The sequence below is a fragment of the Branchiostoma floridae genome, chromosome 17 (genome assembly GCF_000003815.2).
Source record: "Branchiostoma floridae strain S238N-H82 chromosome 17, Bfl_VNyyK, whole genome shotgun sequence".
Classification (NCBI taxonomy): Eukaryota; Metazoa; Chordata; class Leptocardii; order Amphioxiformes; family Branchiostomatidae; genus Branchiostoma; species Branchiostoma floridae.
Window position 1 is genome coordinate 10,175,525 of NC_049995.1, and position 16,460 is coordinate 10,191,984.

General features: G+C 44.3%; 1 protein-coding gene across 1 annotated transcript in view; it reads right to left on the reverse strand.

Annotated features, from left to right (window-relative positions):
• The window catches only part of LOC118404121 (lysine-specific histone demethylase 1B-like), a 29,656-nt gene that overhangs the window by 7,652 nt on the left and 5,544 nt on the right, over positions 1-16,460 (reverse strand). Inside the window, exons 5-11 of the mRNA XM_035803113.1 lie at positions 15,183-15,218; positions 14,705-14,885; positions 14,401-14,439; positions 13,579-13,763; positions 7,358-7,534; positions 6,594-6,668; positions 658-792 (exon numbers count right to left, since the gene is read on the reverse strand). Of these exons, the coding sequence (XP_035659006.1) occupies positions 658-792; positions 6,594-6,668; positions 7,358-7,534; positions 13,579-13,763; positions 14,401-14,439; positions 14,705-14,885; positions 15,183-15,218 (828 nt within the window). The remainder of the gene's footprint in view (positions 1-657; positions 793-6,593; positions 6,669-7,357; positions 7,535-13,578; positions 13,764-14,400; positions 14,440-14,704; positions 14,886-15,182; positions 15,219-16,460) is intronic.

Sequence of the window (16,460 nt, forward strand, 5' to 3'; positions counted from 1 at the left end):
ATTGGGCAACACAGGTTGTCTGTAACTTTTGACCCATTGCTGCAATCACATGTCTGCAACATCATGTCTTGGAAGCTGTAGTAGACGGGTAGAAGCCAATTGAAACTTTGGGTATGTTTCTCCAGTGTTGGTTACCGTTAGGTAAAGTTTAGTTGTTTCATAATGTCGTTCACTAACACAGAATTAACGTTTATGCTTGAATAAATACTCCTTAGTTACTTCAGATCATTGTAGTACATAGGTCTGTTAGGATTTTTAACCCGGCCCAAACATTTAGTCAACAAGCCTTACCAGTCAAGGCTTTTAGCTAGGATTTTATCATAGGGAGTCCAAACTTGGAAGTCGTGGCAAGAATCGTGACTATTGTAGGGGGGTCCAGGGGCATCAACCTTCCATGGTGAAGAGTTTCTGAAAATTCATTCTTAGGTATATTGAGGGGTAAAATACTGTGAAAGAGGTCACAGTAGAAGACAAATGACCTAGTGGCATCCCTGGTCAATCAGAATTTCATACTTGTCACACTGTATAAGGGCCTCTAGTGCGTCCAATCTCTTGTTATTCTAAGAAAAGCGGGTCCAGATGACGCCATGACGCATGCCTGGTCAAAAGCCTGCTTACCACAAGACTACCATGCCTTATTCACAGATTTAGACCTACCTGTTCACACATAAGAGCTACAGGGTTGTTGATACAGCCGTTGACTATCTGTGCCCCTCTGCCCACACATGAGCCCAGACTGTGGTCGTCCCACACACGGCCTCCTACTCTGTCCTGGGCCTCCAGTACTATCACCTGGGCAGGGACAGAAAGGGAAAGGTTCAAGTATAGATTTGTGTATCTGAACGTAACATAAGGTACTGTTGCAGGTACACTAAGTTTAGGTCTGAGCCTGTAACTAGCCTAGGTACCATCTGGGTAGCAGTTCGCTCCTATGTTTTCTTCTGCTACCCATCTGGAGACCTGCACATTCAAAACTTTTTGTGGTGATGTCAGTTAATGAACGAATTAAGGACTGGGTTCTAGAGCGCTCGTTCAATGACAACAGGCCCTCCCACAAGCGGGTGGAGGGTGTTTCATGTGTTGGAACACCTATTTGAACAAGTGCTTGAACCCATTCCTTAGTTCGCTCATGTCCAGGGACCAATCAGCGCCCTCGTCCAAAATTTGGACGATTCCAGACGTTAACGTGGTCAAGGATCCCAGACGCAACAGCAGAGAAGCGACTGTACAATCATGTATATAGTGCATGGTAAATGTCAGAGCGAGAAGCGGCTGTATAAAGTGTATAATTGGGGGTCATGCTAAGATGTACTTACCATCTACAGTATAATCTGAATTATACCTCATACGAGACCTTGTTCGGGAGAGTACCTTATGCAGTAGTTCCACTGCGTGTCGCTAGGCGGTGCACATATACAAAGAGAAAAACACGCAAAGCACCATGGGACCTTACGTGACGTCACCCCTACATCCTCGCCATTTTGACGAAGTGCGGGTAAAGTCTTCCCCTGTGCTGTCCAATATGGGAGGGAAAATGCACAGTTAACAACTGAAATCATTGTTACAAGGGTGGGAAGCATACCCGAACAAGGTCTCGTATGAGGTATAAGTCAGATTATACTGTAGATGGTAAGTACATCTTAGCATAACCCGCCAATTATACCTCATAATACTCGACCTTGTTCGGGAGAGTACCTTATGCAGACTCCAGAGCAGTGGACAGCACAGCTTGCCCGTAGGAAGCCTGGTCCGACTCTCTTCTGTAGAACCGCTGGAAGGTTGATTCCCTGGCCCAGTCCGCAGCCTTCATGATACTGGCCACGCTGACCCCCGCTGCCGCCGCAGCCGAAGTGGACGCCCCTCTTGTCGGGTGAGCTGAGTATGTGTTGACATCTATCCCAGCTAAAGCCAACACTGACTTAATCCATCTAGCGATGGTATTGGACGCAACTGGTCTATGAGGTCGCTTGTATGAGAGGAATAACCTTTGCTCTCCTTCCACCCGAAAAGGTGAAGTACGCCTCAAATATTCCTTAAGGTATACAAAGACACATAACCTCCTGTCCTGCGGAAAGGCTGCCCAAAAACATTTCTTAAAGGGCCTTTTCTGTCTAGAAGTCTTAAGTAGAGTGGGAACTTTCCACGAAACCCCATCCCTCTGCTTGGACATGTATCTCAAGTCCAGTGAAGCCAAAGTCTGACCTCTGTCAGGTGAAACCAAGGCTGCTAGAGACACCAACTTTAGGGTCAGTTGCTTCAAGCTAAGACTATTAGCTGGACAAAGGTGCATCAAGTACATCAGAACCCTAGAAACATCCCATTGTTCAACATATCTAGGACATGGGGGACGTCGATGAAACACACCCTTCAACAGCTTAGTCACTAGCGGATGACTACCAACACTATACTTGTCAACTGGAAGGTGGACTGAGGAGATGGCAGAACGAGCCACGCCAATAGACCTATACTCGTAACCTTTGTCAAAAAGTCCTGCCAAATACTCAACAACACTCTCTATAGAGCCTGAAACGGGATCGAGACCCCTGCGATCACACCAGCTACACCATTGTCCCCAAGCGGACTGATACTGGCGAGATGTGCTATCTCTCCATGCTGACAAGATGAGCTCCGAAGCCCCTTTCGAAAGGCCTCGACCCTCCAACTGACGCCTGATATTGGCCACACGGCTAGTCTTAGACCTGGTAACAACGGGTGAGGTTCTCCGTTGTGTGGTAGACATAGCAGATCCCGACTCCGTGGAAGGAGAGTCGGAGTGTCGAACAACATGTCCAGGAGTTTGGGAAACCATGCCTGAGACCTCCAGAGAGGCGCTACCAGTAACACCGTCGCATGATCAGATTCTGTCTGAATCTTCCTCAGAACTCTGAACAGTAGACCGAACGGGGGAAAGGCATACGCCAGACCGAGGTGCCCCCAGTGCAAGTCTAACGCATTCACTGCCCATGCCATGGGATCGGGATGCCACGCCACATAACTCTGCAGCTGAGCATTCAGGCGTGACGCAAACAAATCTACTGATAGTACGTTGCCTGTCTGAGCGTTTACCTTCAGAAACACTGACCTGTTCAGTTGCCACTCTGTTTTGTCTTGGAAGATTCGCGAACACGAATCTGCTACAACGTTGGTTCGACCTGGCAGGTGTCGTGCGGACAGAACTACACCTTTCTGTAACGCCCAGTCCCACATCTCCAGGGCTAGGGCCGCCAGTGTTGGGGACTTTGTGCCCCCCAGACAGTTTATATAGGCTACAGCCGTAGTGTTGTCTAGCTTCAATAGAATATGATGATTTTGTTTTGTTGCGAAGCACTTGAGGCCTAGGAAGGCCGCCTTCAGTTCTAACCAATTTATGTGCTCCTGCGCTTCCGCGGGAGACCACCGACCCCCTGCCTTCTGGTCGCCGCAACACGCTCCCCAACCCAGTAGGGATGCGTCTGAGAAAATAGTCATGTCTGTCGGGACGAACACTCTTCGTCCGTTTACCCTTCGCACATGCGTGACCCACCATTGAAGGTCGCATGCCGCTGTCAAAGTCAGTCTTATTACAGAGTCGAACGACCCTGTCCTTTCCATAGTCTCGTTTAGTAAGGCCTGTAAGGCCCTGTAGTGTAGGGGCGCTGGCAAAATCGCGTGCCTCGTGGACTCCAGCAGACCTATGACACTGGCTAGATCCCTTGCCGAAAGGGTTTGTTGAGAAAGACGAACCAGACAAGTCTGCTCGACTTTCAGTACTTTCTCCTCTGGCAGGAATATGGTCATAATTCGAGAATCCAATATGAAACCTAGAAAGGTTACCACCTGAGAGGGCACTAGTTGAGACTTTTCTAGGTTTAAGACAAACTCTAGGCTTTCTAGCAGCTCCCTTGCTACTGTGATGTCTTTTAGACACTGCTCCTCTGACCTTGCCAGAATTAGAATATCGTCTAGATAAATCACCAAGATTAACCCTTGTTTCCTCAATATCGCCACCACTGGGCGCAACACTTTCGTAAACACACGAGGAGAAGAGGTGAGTCCGAACGGGAGAACTTGGAACTCCCAGAGACTTCCTCGCCACGAAAATCTCAGAAACTTTCGGTCTTGGTGCCAAATTGGAATTGTAAAATAGGCATCTTTCAAATCCAGGGTAGCCATGAAATCCCCTTTCTGCCAAAGCTCTTTCACCAGATTTAGGCTCTCGAACTTGCAGTGATGCTTTTGAACATGTTCGTTTAGAAATTTTAAGTTTATGACTGGACGCATTGCTCCTGATACCTTTGGTACTAGAAAAATAGTTGACACGTATTGGCCTACACATGGTTCTACTTGTAACACTGCCCCTTTCTCTACCATACTCTGAACTTCCTCGTCTACTAGTTTGGCCCTGTCGGCCTTTCTTATTTGAGTCACTGGCTGAACAAACTGAAAAGGAGTGGACTCCCACTCTATCTGATAACCTCGAACGGTCTGTAGGACCCACTTGTCACTTGTCATCCTCTCCCAATTCCGAACAAAAAGAGACGTTCTCCCCGCAGGGCGGAGAGGAGAAAAACTTAAAAGAAAAGTTTGAACACGAGGGAGAGCTAGAGCTTTGTCTACTGGCTTTTGGGAAACTTCGTCCCTGGCTTGTGAAACCCCGACCCTTTGCTGGGTCCGGGTCCAAACCCAAACTTCGACCTATAGTTCCCTCCGGAACGAAATGCATTCAATTTACCTGAGGAATACCTGCTATTAGTATTACTGGTCCAAGAGTAGCGAGGATTATTGCCACGAAAACCATAAGTAGGCTTAGCCTTAGAAGAAGAAGCCATTGGGTAGGCCTTGTTCAAGGTACGTCTAGCCTGGTCAAGGGTAGACAGTTTCTCCACAAAGGTATTACCAAATAAATCCGGAGAGGTACCAGTAGGTAAACTTGAGGTTATCATCTTCTTCACCTCAGGTTTCATATCCTTACCACAGAACTCCCTACGTGTCTGAGTTAGCATGTAGGAGGCTGTGCCTAACAATAGTAAGGTATTCTCTATGGTCTTACAAACTGCCTCCGGACTAAGTGGCAAATCTGAACCCTTTACTGAGGCCAGCAATTCGACCAAAGGGTGCGCAGCAAAAAGCAACTTCTCATGACAATCCCGCAGGGACTTGTCACTACTAGCTGTCCCTGACTGAAGCAAAGAATTCACAATGCTATCCAACTGTGGGACCTTGAGTATAAACTCTAAATTCGAAGGAGTAGGAAGAGCTTCCATCCTCTCCTTACAATCATTAAACGACAGCTTATTGGTGAAAGCATCAGCCACAAACTTTCTAACATGCTCGGGAACTTCACTCTTATCTGTCTCAAAAGGATTGTCATATTCAAACGACGTACCTTCGTCTTTTTCAGACTTGGAGGAGTCGGCCTCCTCGGAACACTCCCCATCCTCCAAATTTCCCGGCTGCTTTCGCCCAGAACCAACCACGCCGGTTCGGCTGGTTGACGCTGCTACACGCGGAGTCGACTCCTGTGTAGTCAAATTTTTGCGTAGCCACTGCAAAAACCCGGCAGCATCAAAGCCAGGTGGAAAGGGAAAGGGAGTCTCCGTTCCGTTGAGCTCGACCTCCTTGTCATGGGCCTCTGGGTCCAACACGGGCATGGGAGGGGATTTTTCACCCTGCCCATGCGGGTCATGTGGGGACTTGCTCCGCCGAGCACTGTCGTCCCCTTCCACCGAAGACCCATCGCCTTCTCGGCCCTCCTTGGCCAAATTCTCCCGTGCATGCTGCGCCGGCAAGCCTCGAGCGCTAAGCTCTGCCGCCAAAGCCAAATATTTTTTCGGGCGTTCGTCCGGTGACGTGCCACGCTTCCGACCTGAGTTTTCACCCTTGTCGGAATCCGAAGCCAAATGCTTCTTCTTTTCCTTCTTCTTGCCTCCTTCTGGCATGTTAAGCACCGAAAAAAGGTGCCAAATAGACGAAAAAACGCGAAAAAACGGCGCAGCTAGGAGCTGGAAACAAAAGCACCCGCCGACGCAACACGCACAAGGAAAAATGGCGAGGATGTAGGGGTGACGTCACGTAAGGTCCCATGGTGCTTTGCGTGTTTTTCTCTTTGTATATGTGCACCGCCTAGCGACACGCAGTGGAACTACTGCATAAGGTACTCTCCCGAACAAGGTCGAGTATTATGAGGTATAATCAATGCCAGAGCGAACTAATTTCTGGATGATACCCTGGCTATGATATATAGGGTTGCAGTGCTTGAAATACCCACTTGCACACTTGTAAACACAATCACATTTTGCTTGGTGCAACTTAATCTTACACCCAGGTAGCACAGTTGTGCAACCTGAAACTTTGCAGTTGAAACACCTTTTTTCTCTCACCTACACATGCATAAGCTTGTATTAATTTCCTGATATCAGATATGTATAACTAGATAAAACATACGTTGATGTAGGTTAGACATCCAGGTAATAAGATACACCAAAAAGTAGTTACTCAAGCAACTGGATGGTTTTGGAAACGGTTTCCAAAACCATATCCAGTTGCTTGAGTAACTACTTTTTGGTGTAGATAATACATATTTGTTAGACACATTTTAATACGTTCTGACTTACCTTTGTGCCAAAGTTGTGAAGTTGTCTAGCCGCAGCAAGGCCTGATGGTCCGGCTCCTATAACAACTACTGTACCCTGGAGAAGAGAATGTCAAATAAACAGTAAGAAAAGAGACACAAAAACTTTTGTCTACTTTAGGCCACAAAAGGGCATTCTTAGAGCAAAATCAAAATTAAGAAATACTAAAGATAGGATTAAAATCTGTTTGAGACTATTTCTTTCTCAGTCAACCAGTGAGAACTCCAGTCAAAGCCACAGTCAAAAACGATCTTAATATTATGATTAAAAAAGACAGCCCTAATAACCGACTGAAAGCTACAAACTTTCAAATTGCCACGTGACCCACAAATTATTACCCGCCAAAATGACCTGATCAGTATATGCAATTAAAACTGTGAAGTCAATCATTATACAGGGCTTGAAAGACTTTTTTCTGCATACCTGCACTGGTGCAGGTAACATTGAAAATTACCTGCACCAGACAAATTTTACCTGCACCACTCTGAATTTAAGAAGTATGGATCATACTAAAATTGTTCAGGAACCATTGCTATTTTTTCTTTTATACTTTATAGGTGGTAAAAGTCAATGCAGCTAATAACAATCCATATACACCTACATCATAGTACATGTATATCTAAACCCAGTACATGGACCAGTTCAGGTTAGGTGCAGGTAGACACCAGAAATACCTGCACAGCTCCAATTTTACCTGCGCTAACCTGCATATGCAGGTGGTATTTCGAGCCCTGCATTATACCTACAGCATCAAAGTCCTTGGGTAGAAGAGCGCCCCCTGGCGGGTCCTTGAGAAGTCCAGTATTGATGAGCCCTTTCCTGGACAGGAAGCACACGATACGCTCCAGCTCCTGTACACAGCGTATCCTCACCAGCCCGCGCACAATCACGTGGCCCGCACACTTCTGAGGGGTCAGAAATTCCTACATGTACAGCAAAACAGAAGACGATGTTTCGACTTGAACACATCTTGGACCAAATGTTTTACCTGGTTACAAATATGTAGAATGTTTGAAACCATTGTTGTTAGTTTATTTAGAATGGTTGAGTCCCCCCTCACTGATGGAACAGTCGACGCATGCGGACTGAGGCTTGGGGGGGCACTCCGGTACGAGACCATCTGAGTGAATACACATTGTCACCAAGTGATCTACATCTGTGTGGAAAGGCGTGAGTTATTCCCTAGTATAAGAGGGATCGGAGTCCAGTTAACAAATGGTAGCAGAGGGTGGTTCCAGTAGTGAAGTTCGGACTGTCATACTGGACCCCTAGTACCGTGTACGTGGTTCTGTCGACGATTCTGTGTGCAGTGTTTTTGGCGCGGATTTGACCAAAAATGGCGGCGTGCGAGGGAGGCGCGCGGACAAAAATTCCACAGCTTGATCTTGCAAACAAAAGTTACGAGCAGTTCAGGTTCGAGTTGCTTCTGTGGAACAAAATCACGAACATTCCGAAGAAGAAACGAGGTATTGAAATCCTGCTGAGTCTACCGGAGGGAACAAAAGATGAGCACAAGACGAGGGAATTCTTAGGTTCAAAACTCACGGAGGAGGAACTTGCCGCTGAGCAATCATTCAAAAATGTACTTGACAAAATGGACGAGCATCTGCGAAGAGACAACACCGGCCGACTGTGGGAGGCATTCGTTGCCTTCGACAAGTACAGCCGTGGTCCGACAACGACTATCAGTGAGTATATCTCCACATTTGACATATTATATAATAAACTGAACAGAGCCGGTGGAGTGGCCTTGCCTGAGTCCGTCCTGGGTCTACTACTTGTCCGCCGAGCCAACCTTACTCTAGAAGAAAGCCAGCTCGTAATGACTGGAGTAGATTATTCCAGGAAAGAAGTTAGTCTGTGCATACAAGCAAAAAGCAGCTTAAGAAAGTTCAGTGACGAACTGGTATCGACACGTTCGTCTTATTCAGGCGGCATTCAGCAGGAGATTGCACATGTAACTGAAGCAGAAGTTTATCAGACATCCCGTGGCGGCAGTGCAAAGTGGTCCCGTGGTTCGGGACGCGGGTATAGTGGACAGACAGGCACTGCTAGAAATCGCAATGGGCACTTCCAAGATGGCGGCGCCCATACATACAGGTCAGGACACTTCCAAGATGGCGGCCCCCAGGCGTATAGATCGGGTCAAAAGTCTGATTATGCTGGCGAAAAGCTGAATCCAAAAGATCGTAATGGCGATTTCATGCGTTGTCACTGTTGCGGCTCTTTCCGGCACTTGGTTCGGGAATGTCCAGATGCGACGACAGAGGAGGCCTACACAACAGAGACTGAAGATACAAAGTTTACGGTGATGTTTGCTCATGGTGCTTCTGAGTGCATAATGTCAGAAGGGTCAGTAGAGGATGCGTTATGTGCTGTCCTCGACTCGGCATGTTCCTCCACTGTATGCGGTCGTGTGTGGTTGGATAAGTACTTATCGGTTTTGGATAAGAAGGCACGTGTGAATGTCACACGAGACACCAGTTCCCATGTGTTCAAGTTTGGAGGGGACGAGACATTACCTTCCTTGGGAAGATACCGAATCCCTGCGATCATAGCTGACAGACAGGTGCTGATATCAACCGATGTTGTAAACCGGGACATTCCGTTACTGCTGTCTTTAGATGCCATGAAGAAGGCCGGTGTGGTACTGCACACGCAGGAGGACAGGGCCACAATATTTGGTAAGAATGTCGACCTCAAGTTGACGGCAACTGGCCACTACTGTGTTCCCTTAGTGGATAAGCCACACAGGGTAAATGAGGTGTTCACAGTGACCCAGGGAACTGATAAGAGCGAGTGCCATGCAGAGGATAGTGCCCCGTCAGCAGCAGCACTGCCACATAAAGAGCTAGCTGCTCTCCAAGTCAAGCATGCAGCACAGCTTGCAAGTCTTAAGACTGATCTCCAGACTGCCCAAGTTAACATTGCTGATCTCAAGGAGAAAAATGTCACATTGACCAAAGCCAATCAAGAACTCAAATCTCTAGGTGAGCAGACAGAGGATGACGTTTCACAGTTGCAATTGTTGACTGATCAGCTGAGATATGAGAACAGCTCCATGAGAGAAGTGATAGCTACGGAGAAAGACAAAACTCAAAAGTTACAGATGGATCTAAACAGCGTCATTCTCCAGACTCACAGCCTGACAAAGAAGTACCAGGACGCGGTTGGTCGCCTTGAAAAACTGGAAAGCCGTCAGGAAAAACAGGCGCTGGTAGCACAGCCTGTCATAGTAGAAACTGAAAGCCTAGAAGGCCCAATCAGTCAAGACGTCAACAAAGAAGACAACAAAGAAGGCAACAGAGAAGACAACAAACCTGTCATAGTAGAAACTGAATGCTCAGAAGGCCAAATCAGTCAAGAAGTCAACACAGAAAACACTGATGCAGAAGCCCACGTCAGTAAAACCAGCAGTTCTTTTCTGAGCACAGTAGTAGCACTCTGGCGGAAATTATGCCGGAAAAAGGTGTGACTCCCAAATCCCTATTAAAGGTCGTAACAACAGGACATATGGTCAAATTGCCATAAGGACATTGAAAGTCATACGGACATTCCAACCAAATAAGGACACAGGGGAAGTTTAATGATGAGTATGTTTAATGATGAGTATATTGTTTGTTTTGGAGAAGCAATTGTATTACAAGAAATGTGTAGAAGAATGCTTGGTTAAGATGAAAAAATACACATATGTATGGTCAGAGAGATTATATTACCATCAGGACGTTCAAAGTCAGACAGACATTCCAAGAAGGAAAAAGAGAAGGGGAAGTATTGGTGAGAAGAGTATTGGTGAGAAGAATGTATTGCTTTATTCTTGTGGTGATGAGACAAGACAGTACATGTATATTGTATTACTCTTATGTGATGAGACAAGTATTTTGTGGTGATGAGACAAGACAGTTTATTGTATTACTCTTGTGATGAGACAAGTATTTTGTATGACACTTTTGAAGAGCATTTTGTATTGCAAGTATATCGTAATACACTGAAAAGAGTGTTGTTACCAGCACACAGTTGTGATGAGAAGAAGGTATTGGTTGTTTTGCACTAGTATGTAGAAGAGACAGTTTACATTGATATGTTAAGAAAGTCTGATATGTTCATCCACCTTCCTAGTTTATTTACTCTCGTTAGAACTTAGTAAGTATTAATTCCAAAAATAGTTTTTGTGTAGTATTCAAAATTATGTCACCTTTATAGTTTTCTAGTTTTAGACTGTTATAGACTGTTAACAGATTTCTTTGTTTAAACTTATATAACGTTTATGTAGAGTAGCCAAAAAAAAAAAAAAAAAAGAACACAAAAAAGGGGGAATGTTAGTTAATTTAGAATGGTTGAGTCCCCCCTCACTGATGGAACAGTCGACGCATGCGGACTGAGGCTTGGGGGGCATTCCAGTACGAGACCATCTGAGTGAATACACATTGTCACCAAGTGATCTACATCTGTGTGGAAAGGCGTGAGTTATTCCCTAGTATAAGAGGGATCGGAGTCCAGTTAACAATTGTGACCACTGAAACAGTTCATCGATTATAACATACATTTATACGACAAAACAGGGGAATGTTTGAAAACATTGGATCAATTTAGTCCCTATATATCAATATGATAAATAAAGGGAAAACATCCTACCACTGCATGTAGGAATTAAGAGAAGTGGTATTTTTAAAGATAACTGTATCTATAACAAATGTGTGGTAATTTTTGATCCTACACAGGATGTTTCAAATTAATTATTCTTCTTATTTTCTACCACTCCTGTGTATATACTCTCATGTCCCTAATAAACATACCCTCCGGAATAAACATACCCCCCGGACAAATTGTCAATATCTAATAAACGTACCCCCCGGAATAAACATACCCCCCGGAAAATTACCAAATTGACATGTATTTAACTGTGACCATGCTACTTCTGTAGCAGGTAAGCAGGTAGGTCTTTCTATTCATTTATGCCTAAGAACCACATCAGATAGTTCTATAAATGATGAGCAGAAGAACTATAGATATCTTGTTCGAATCGTGATGTTTTCTCAATTTTTTAATAAAAGGTAAAAATTCGCAGTGAAACCTGCCTTAGGGGTCACCTGAGTATAGGGGCCGATAACTGGCCATTCGGTCAGTTTTCGTCGGTCCCTTGGATTTTTCCCGTTGACCTAAGCATTAAGAAATAGTCTATAGCGGTCACCTGTCGAATGCGGTCGCGGCCAGACGATTTTCAGTCCGGCCGCTATGCCAACACTCGCGGCCGCCACGGGCACATGGCCGGCCGCGTTACACTGCGCTAAATAGTAAATTATCCACGAGGGGATCACGTTTTTTTTCTGTACTACATCAGCAAAATGTCGGTTCAACTTGGACTTTTTATGAAGGAGACATTGAATAAAGGAAACATTGTACAAAATTATGTGATTTTATGCGAAGTGTTGTTGAATTTACGTGGCGTTTTTTTCTCAGACTCTTTGCACTTCTACCCTTCTCTACATCGTCATTTCTGTGCAGACTGGAAGGCTATATGGGCAGATTTTACAAATAGACCGTCCGTTCATGTATCTGATGTTTTATGTTCTTCAAATGCATGTAATCTGTCCCAATTTTCGTATTCCGCGGGCCAAAAATGGAAACCTCCGTCTTGGCGTTATTCTCGAACATGGCGTCGCAGCAGCTGATAAACAAGGTCACTAGGGGTCAGTGGACGACTCCACTTTTAGCAAGGTAAAATACCGCTGCAAGATTTCTGATGTGTAGCATAAAATACAGTGATTACGGTATAAAAACGATTGAAATCTATTAAATGAAAGTTATTTATGTGAAAACTAGACTAAGGTTGATTTTTGTCAAAGAAAAAATCCTACGTAGAGAAAGTTTTATTTCGACGTGACCATCTCGGCATAATGGCACATGCATCTACAAAGGAAAGCTGTGGCTTAGAAATGATTATGAACTTGCTGTTTTTACCGACGAATTCCTGTCGTTTGTGAGAATTTGCGGCGTCAAAACTCATATCACAAGGGAAACGAAGTTATAGTTGTTATTTTTACGTCCAGCAATTATTATGTGAAGGAATCACTCTTCCGCCTCGCTGCCGAAAGCGCATGGAACCACAAGACCGGCGGGAAATTCCTCGTGCAAGGTGCTGGTTTACGATGTAAACAGAGACTGTAAACTACTACTAAATTAAAACTAAAAGTTATTTATGTAAAAATTGTATTTCATAACGTCATTGTGGTGTTTTATTTTCCCCCAAGAACAACATTTACTTCGTAGCGTCATAGCGAGATCGACCGAAATCACCGAAAGAGTACCGCGTACGCTCATGGAAATCCGCGCAATTTCGCCCGAAAAATAGGGAATTTTGAGCAAAAATACCGCGGAAATATGGGCAGAAACCCCCAAAATTTCAATTCTTTGAGGGTCTTGGCTTAGCAAAGCCCCAATTTTCAGAAAAAAAATAAACGTACCGTCCAAAATAAGAACGTACCGGGTGGATTGTGAGGCTGAAAAAAATAAACGTCCCGGTACGTTTATTAGGGACATGAGAGTAATGAAATCTTCCACAAATAATACTATGCAGAATGAAAAGACTGGTCCAGACCATGTACTATAGGGGTGAGGTATGGCATCTGAATTTTTTTTCCCCATTTTTTTCAGCACATTCAAATCAAATTTCTGTCTTGATTTTTATCATCCCTTTGTTTGTAATGGAATAGTCCTCAGCAAGATGAGACTAGTCCAAACCGTTTGGTGTAGGGGTGAGTAGGTTACTTACCTTACAGTTGAGAGTCCAGAGTGCTATAGTGAGGTTCCTGAGTGCTAGGTAGAGTGTTTGTTTCCTCCCAAACTCTGTTCTACAAATCATAAGTTTTCTTTATTTATATCACCCCTGTGGTACAATGGAATCTTCCCTTGGAGAACAAACAAAACAGTCCAAACCATTTGATATAGGGGTGAGCAGGTTACTAACCTTACAGTTAAGAGTCCAGAGTGCTATAGTGAGGTTCCTGAGTGCCAGGTAGAGCGTTTGTTCCCTTCCAAACTCTGGGAACTCTTGTACCTCGTCGTATTCCATCACGTCAGGGCGGATACACAGCGCTTTACCGTTCTCGTTGGGCTGGTAGAAGGGCTGGAAATACGGGCACAGTCCTGGAACTAAATAGGGCAACAAAATTTATAGACAGGCACAGAAAAGGAACTACAAAGACAACAAAATTTTGAACTTTTGCTTCACTGCACAAAAAGACAGGCACAGACCTGGAACTACATGGGACAACAACATGTTACAAAAAAAAGCAGGCTCAGACCTGGCACTATATAGAACAACAACATTTCCTAAGTCAGGCATTGAACAGGCACTACATAGGACAAAAAAATGTCATAATTTTGCATTATTGTAAGAAAACACAGGAACAGACCTGGAATTACATAGAACAACAAAAATTGCTTCACTGTTAGAAAAGACAGGCACAAACCACCAATGACACAAGACACCAGAATTGTAAAAAAATTTGCTCCATTGCTGGAAAAAACAGCACAAGTCCAACACAAGAAAACATTAAATATCATATGTCGATGTAGGTTAGACATCCAGGTAATAAGATATTTACCAAGGAAAAGTATTTACTCAAGCAACTGGATATGGTTTTGGAAACGGTCAGACGTTTCGGATAGAATCCACTATCCGTTGTCAGTGACACAGTGAAACCATATCCAGTTACTTGAGTAAATACTTTTTGGCGTATTAAATATCATGTCTACATCTTGTTAAAATTCATGTATGAAGACTTACTATTAGGGACATGGTCTTCATCATCACTGTCTTCAGCACCTAGCAAAGAAGATAAGATACAGATTCTAGTTCAAATAAAGGAAATGGCCTCTCATTGGTCAAAACACTAATTGCCATACTGTCATTGGTTGAACCACTAATTGTGATAGACATTCAGGATCAGTCTATACTTTTGCAACGTGTTTGCAGACCTTTCCTATTAAAGCACTTAAGGATAAAGTCCAAAGAAAAAGATTATACCTTGACTTCATTGTTCTTCTACAAATTTTCAGAAAAATCAATTATAAATAAATATTTGACCTACCTTTTGACCCATTGACCTTGGATTTGCCGCCCCTCTGTGTGGGAGGGGGGGCACTGGTGGGGCTAAGTCCGACCCCGTCAGGGTAGTACTCTGTGAGGAAGGGTGCAGCTGGGCTCCTCTTCAGTAGGGGGGGTAGGATCAGGGTCTCCAACCAGTGATACTCACGGGTCAACTCAACTCTCTGGAAAAGAACAGCCATTTAAGTACTGTAAATGCATTTCTTTTCATGATGGTTTATATTTCACAGTAAAACTAGGAGGGAGATTTTTGCAGTGGTCAATTTTCACGGTTCTTACAATTCACACATTATATATAATAAAACCACTACAAACATTTTAAGTTTTATAGTACACCACTGATACTACTGATAGACCCAAACATGTATGAAAACCCAAGCAAATGCATCAATATTACAAATTAATTTGAATGATACTATGTGACTAAATATAAAAAAAAATATTCAGCATGATTAGCTCACCGAATCTTCTGGTGTGCTGCAGAGGTCTTTCTCACTCTGTGTGTGGGAAAACAGACAACAGTCAGATCTGAGTCAGTTGACATTCAACTGACAGGGCTCGAAATACTTTTTTCTGCATACCTGCACTGGTGCAGGCAATGTTGAAAATCACCTGCACCAAGCAAATTTTACCTGCACCACTCTGAGTATGGATCATACTAAAATTGTTCAGGAACCATTGCTATTTTTTCTTCTATACTTTATAGGTGGTAACAGTCAATGCAGCTAATAACAATCCACATACACCTACATCATATGACATTTATGTATAAAACCCAGTACATGGGCCAATGCAGGTTAGGTGCAGGTAGACACCAGAAATACCTGCACAGATCCAGTTTTACCTGCACTAACGTGCATATGCAGGTGGTATTTCGAGCCCTGAACTGAGCTAACACAGCGGAAACTGATTGGCGCATGACCCTGTCTCCAGATACAGAGTTCAAAACCCTGCTGTTGTCACTCATCCAAATTGCATGCTTCAATAAAGTGGTGCAGTCCTTAGAACGGGCAGTGAGGTGTTCAAAAAATCTTATTTCTTTAAAGGACAGCATCAGAAAATTTTCAATTCATTATTTTCCAGTAGTTTACTCATTAAAAAGTTGATGTACGTCAATTTTTACATTGATCCGCCTAATATGACCCTGTAGACACGTTTGAACTTCGCGCTCTCCTCCTTTCCCCGCCGCGCTGGCCGATGACGTAATGGCCGCGTTCTGAGAGTCTGACGTCACAGATCCAAAACTTCTAGCCAGCCATTTTGCTCGGTGAACCTCGGTCCTCTCAGCGGTAAATAATCACTCCGCCATTCTGGAGTTCAGTCCGTAGTTGTTGACAATTACTTTCGTGGACCTGTAAGTCGCATTGTGACCTGTCTACGAAGCCATAGTCCCCGGGAGACTAAACATGAATGAGCTTGCCTGCGAGTAAACCGCGCGGCGACGGGACGAAATCAAAACAATGGCGGTGGGGAAGGTTCACGCATCGTGCCATTCTGGACTGTTACAAGAGCGAGTTTGGGTCAATCCTTACCTTCTCCTTTCCGGACAGCACAGCGATAATTGCACGTAAGCTTCCACGAATTTTGGTTGAATTCACAGTTGTCCAACTGGCAGTGACATTAAAAAAAAAAAAGAAACATTTTCCTCTGACAACATCGGACGATCCCCTTTTCGCGCCGAAACATACATACAACACAGGCCGGCATTGTGAATGGCGCGAAATGTCGGCTTCGTTTGA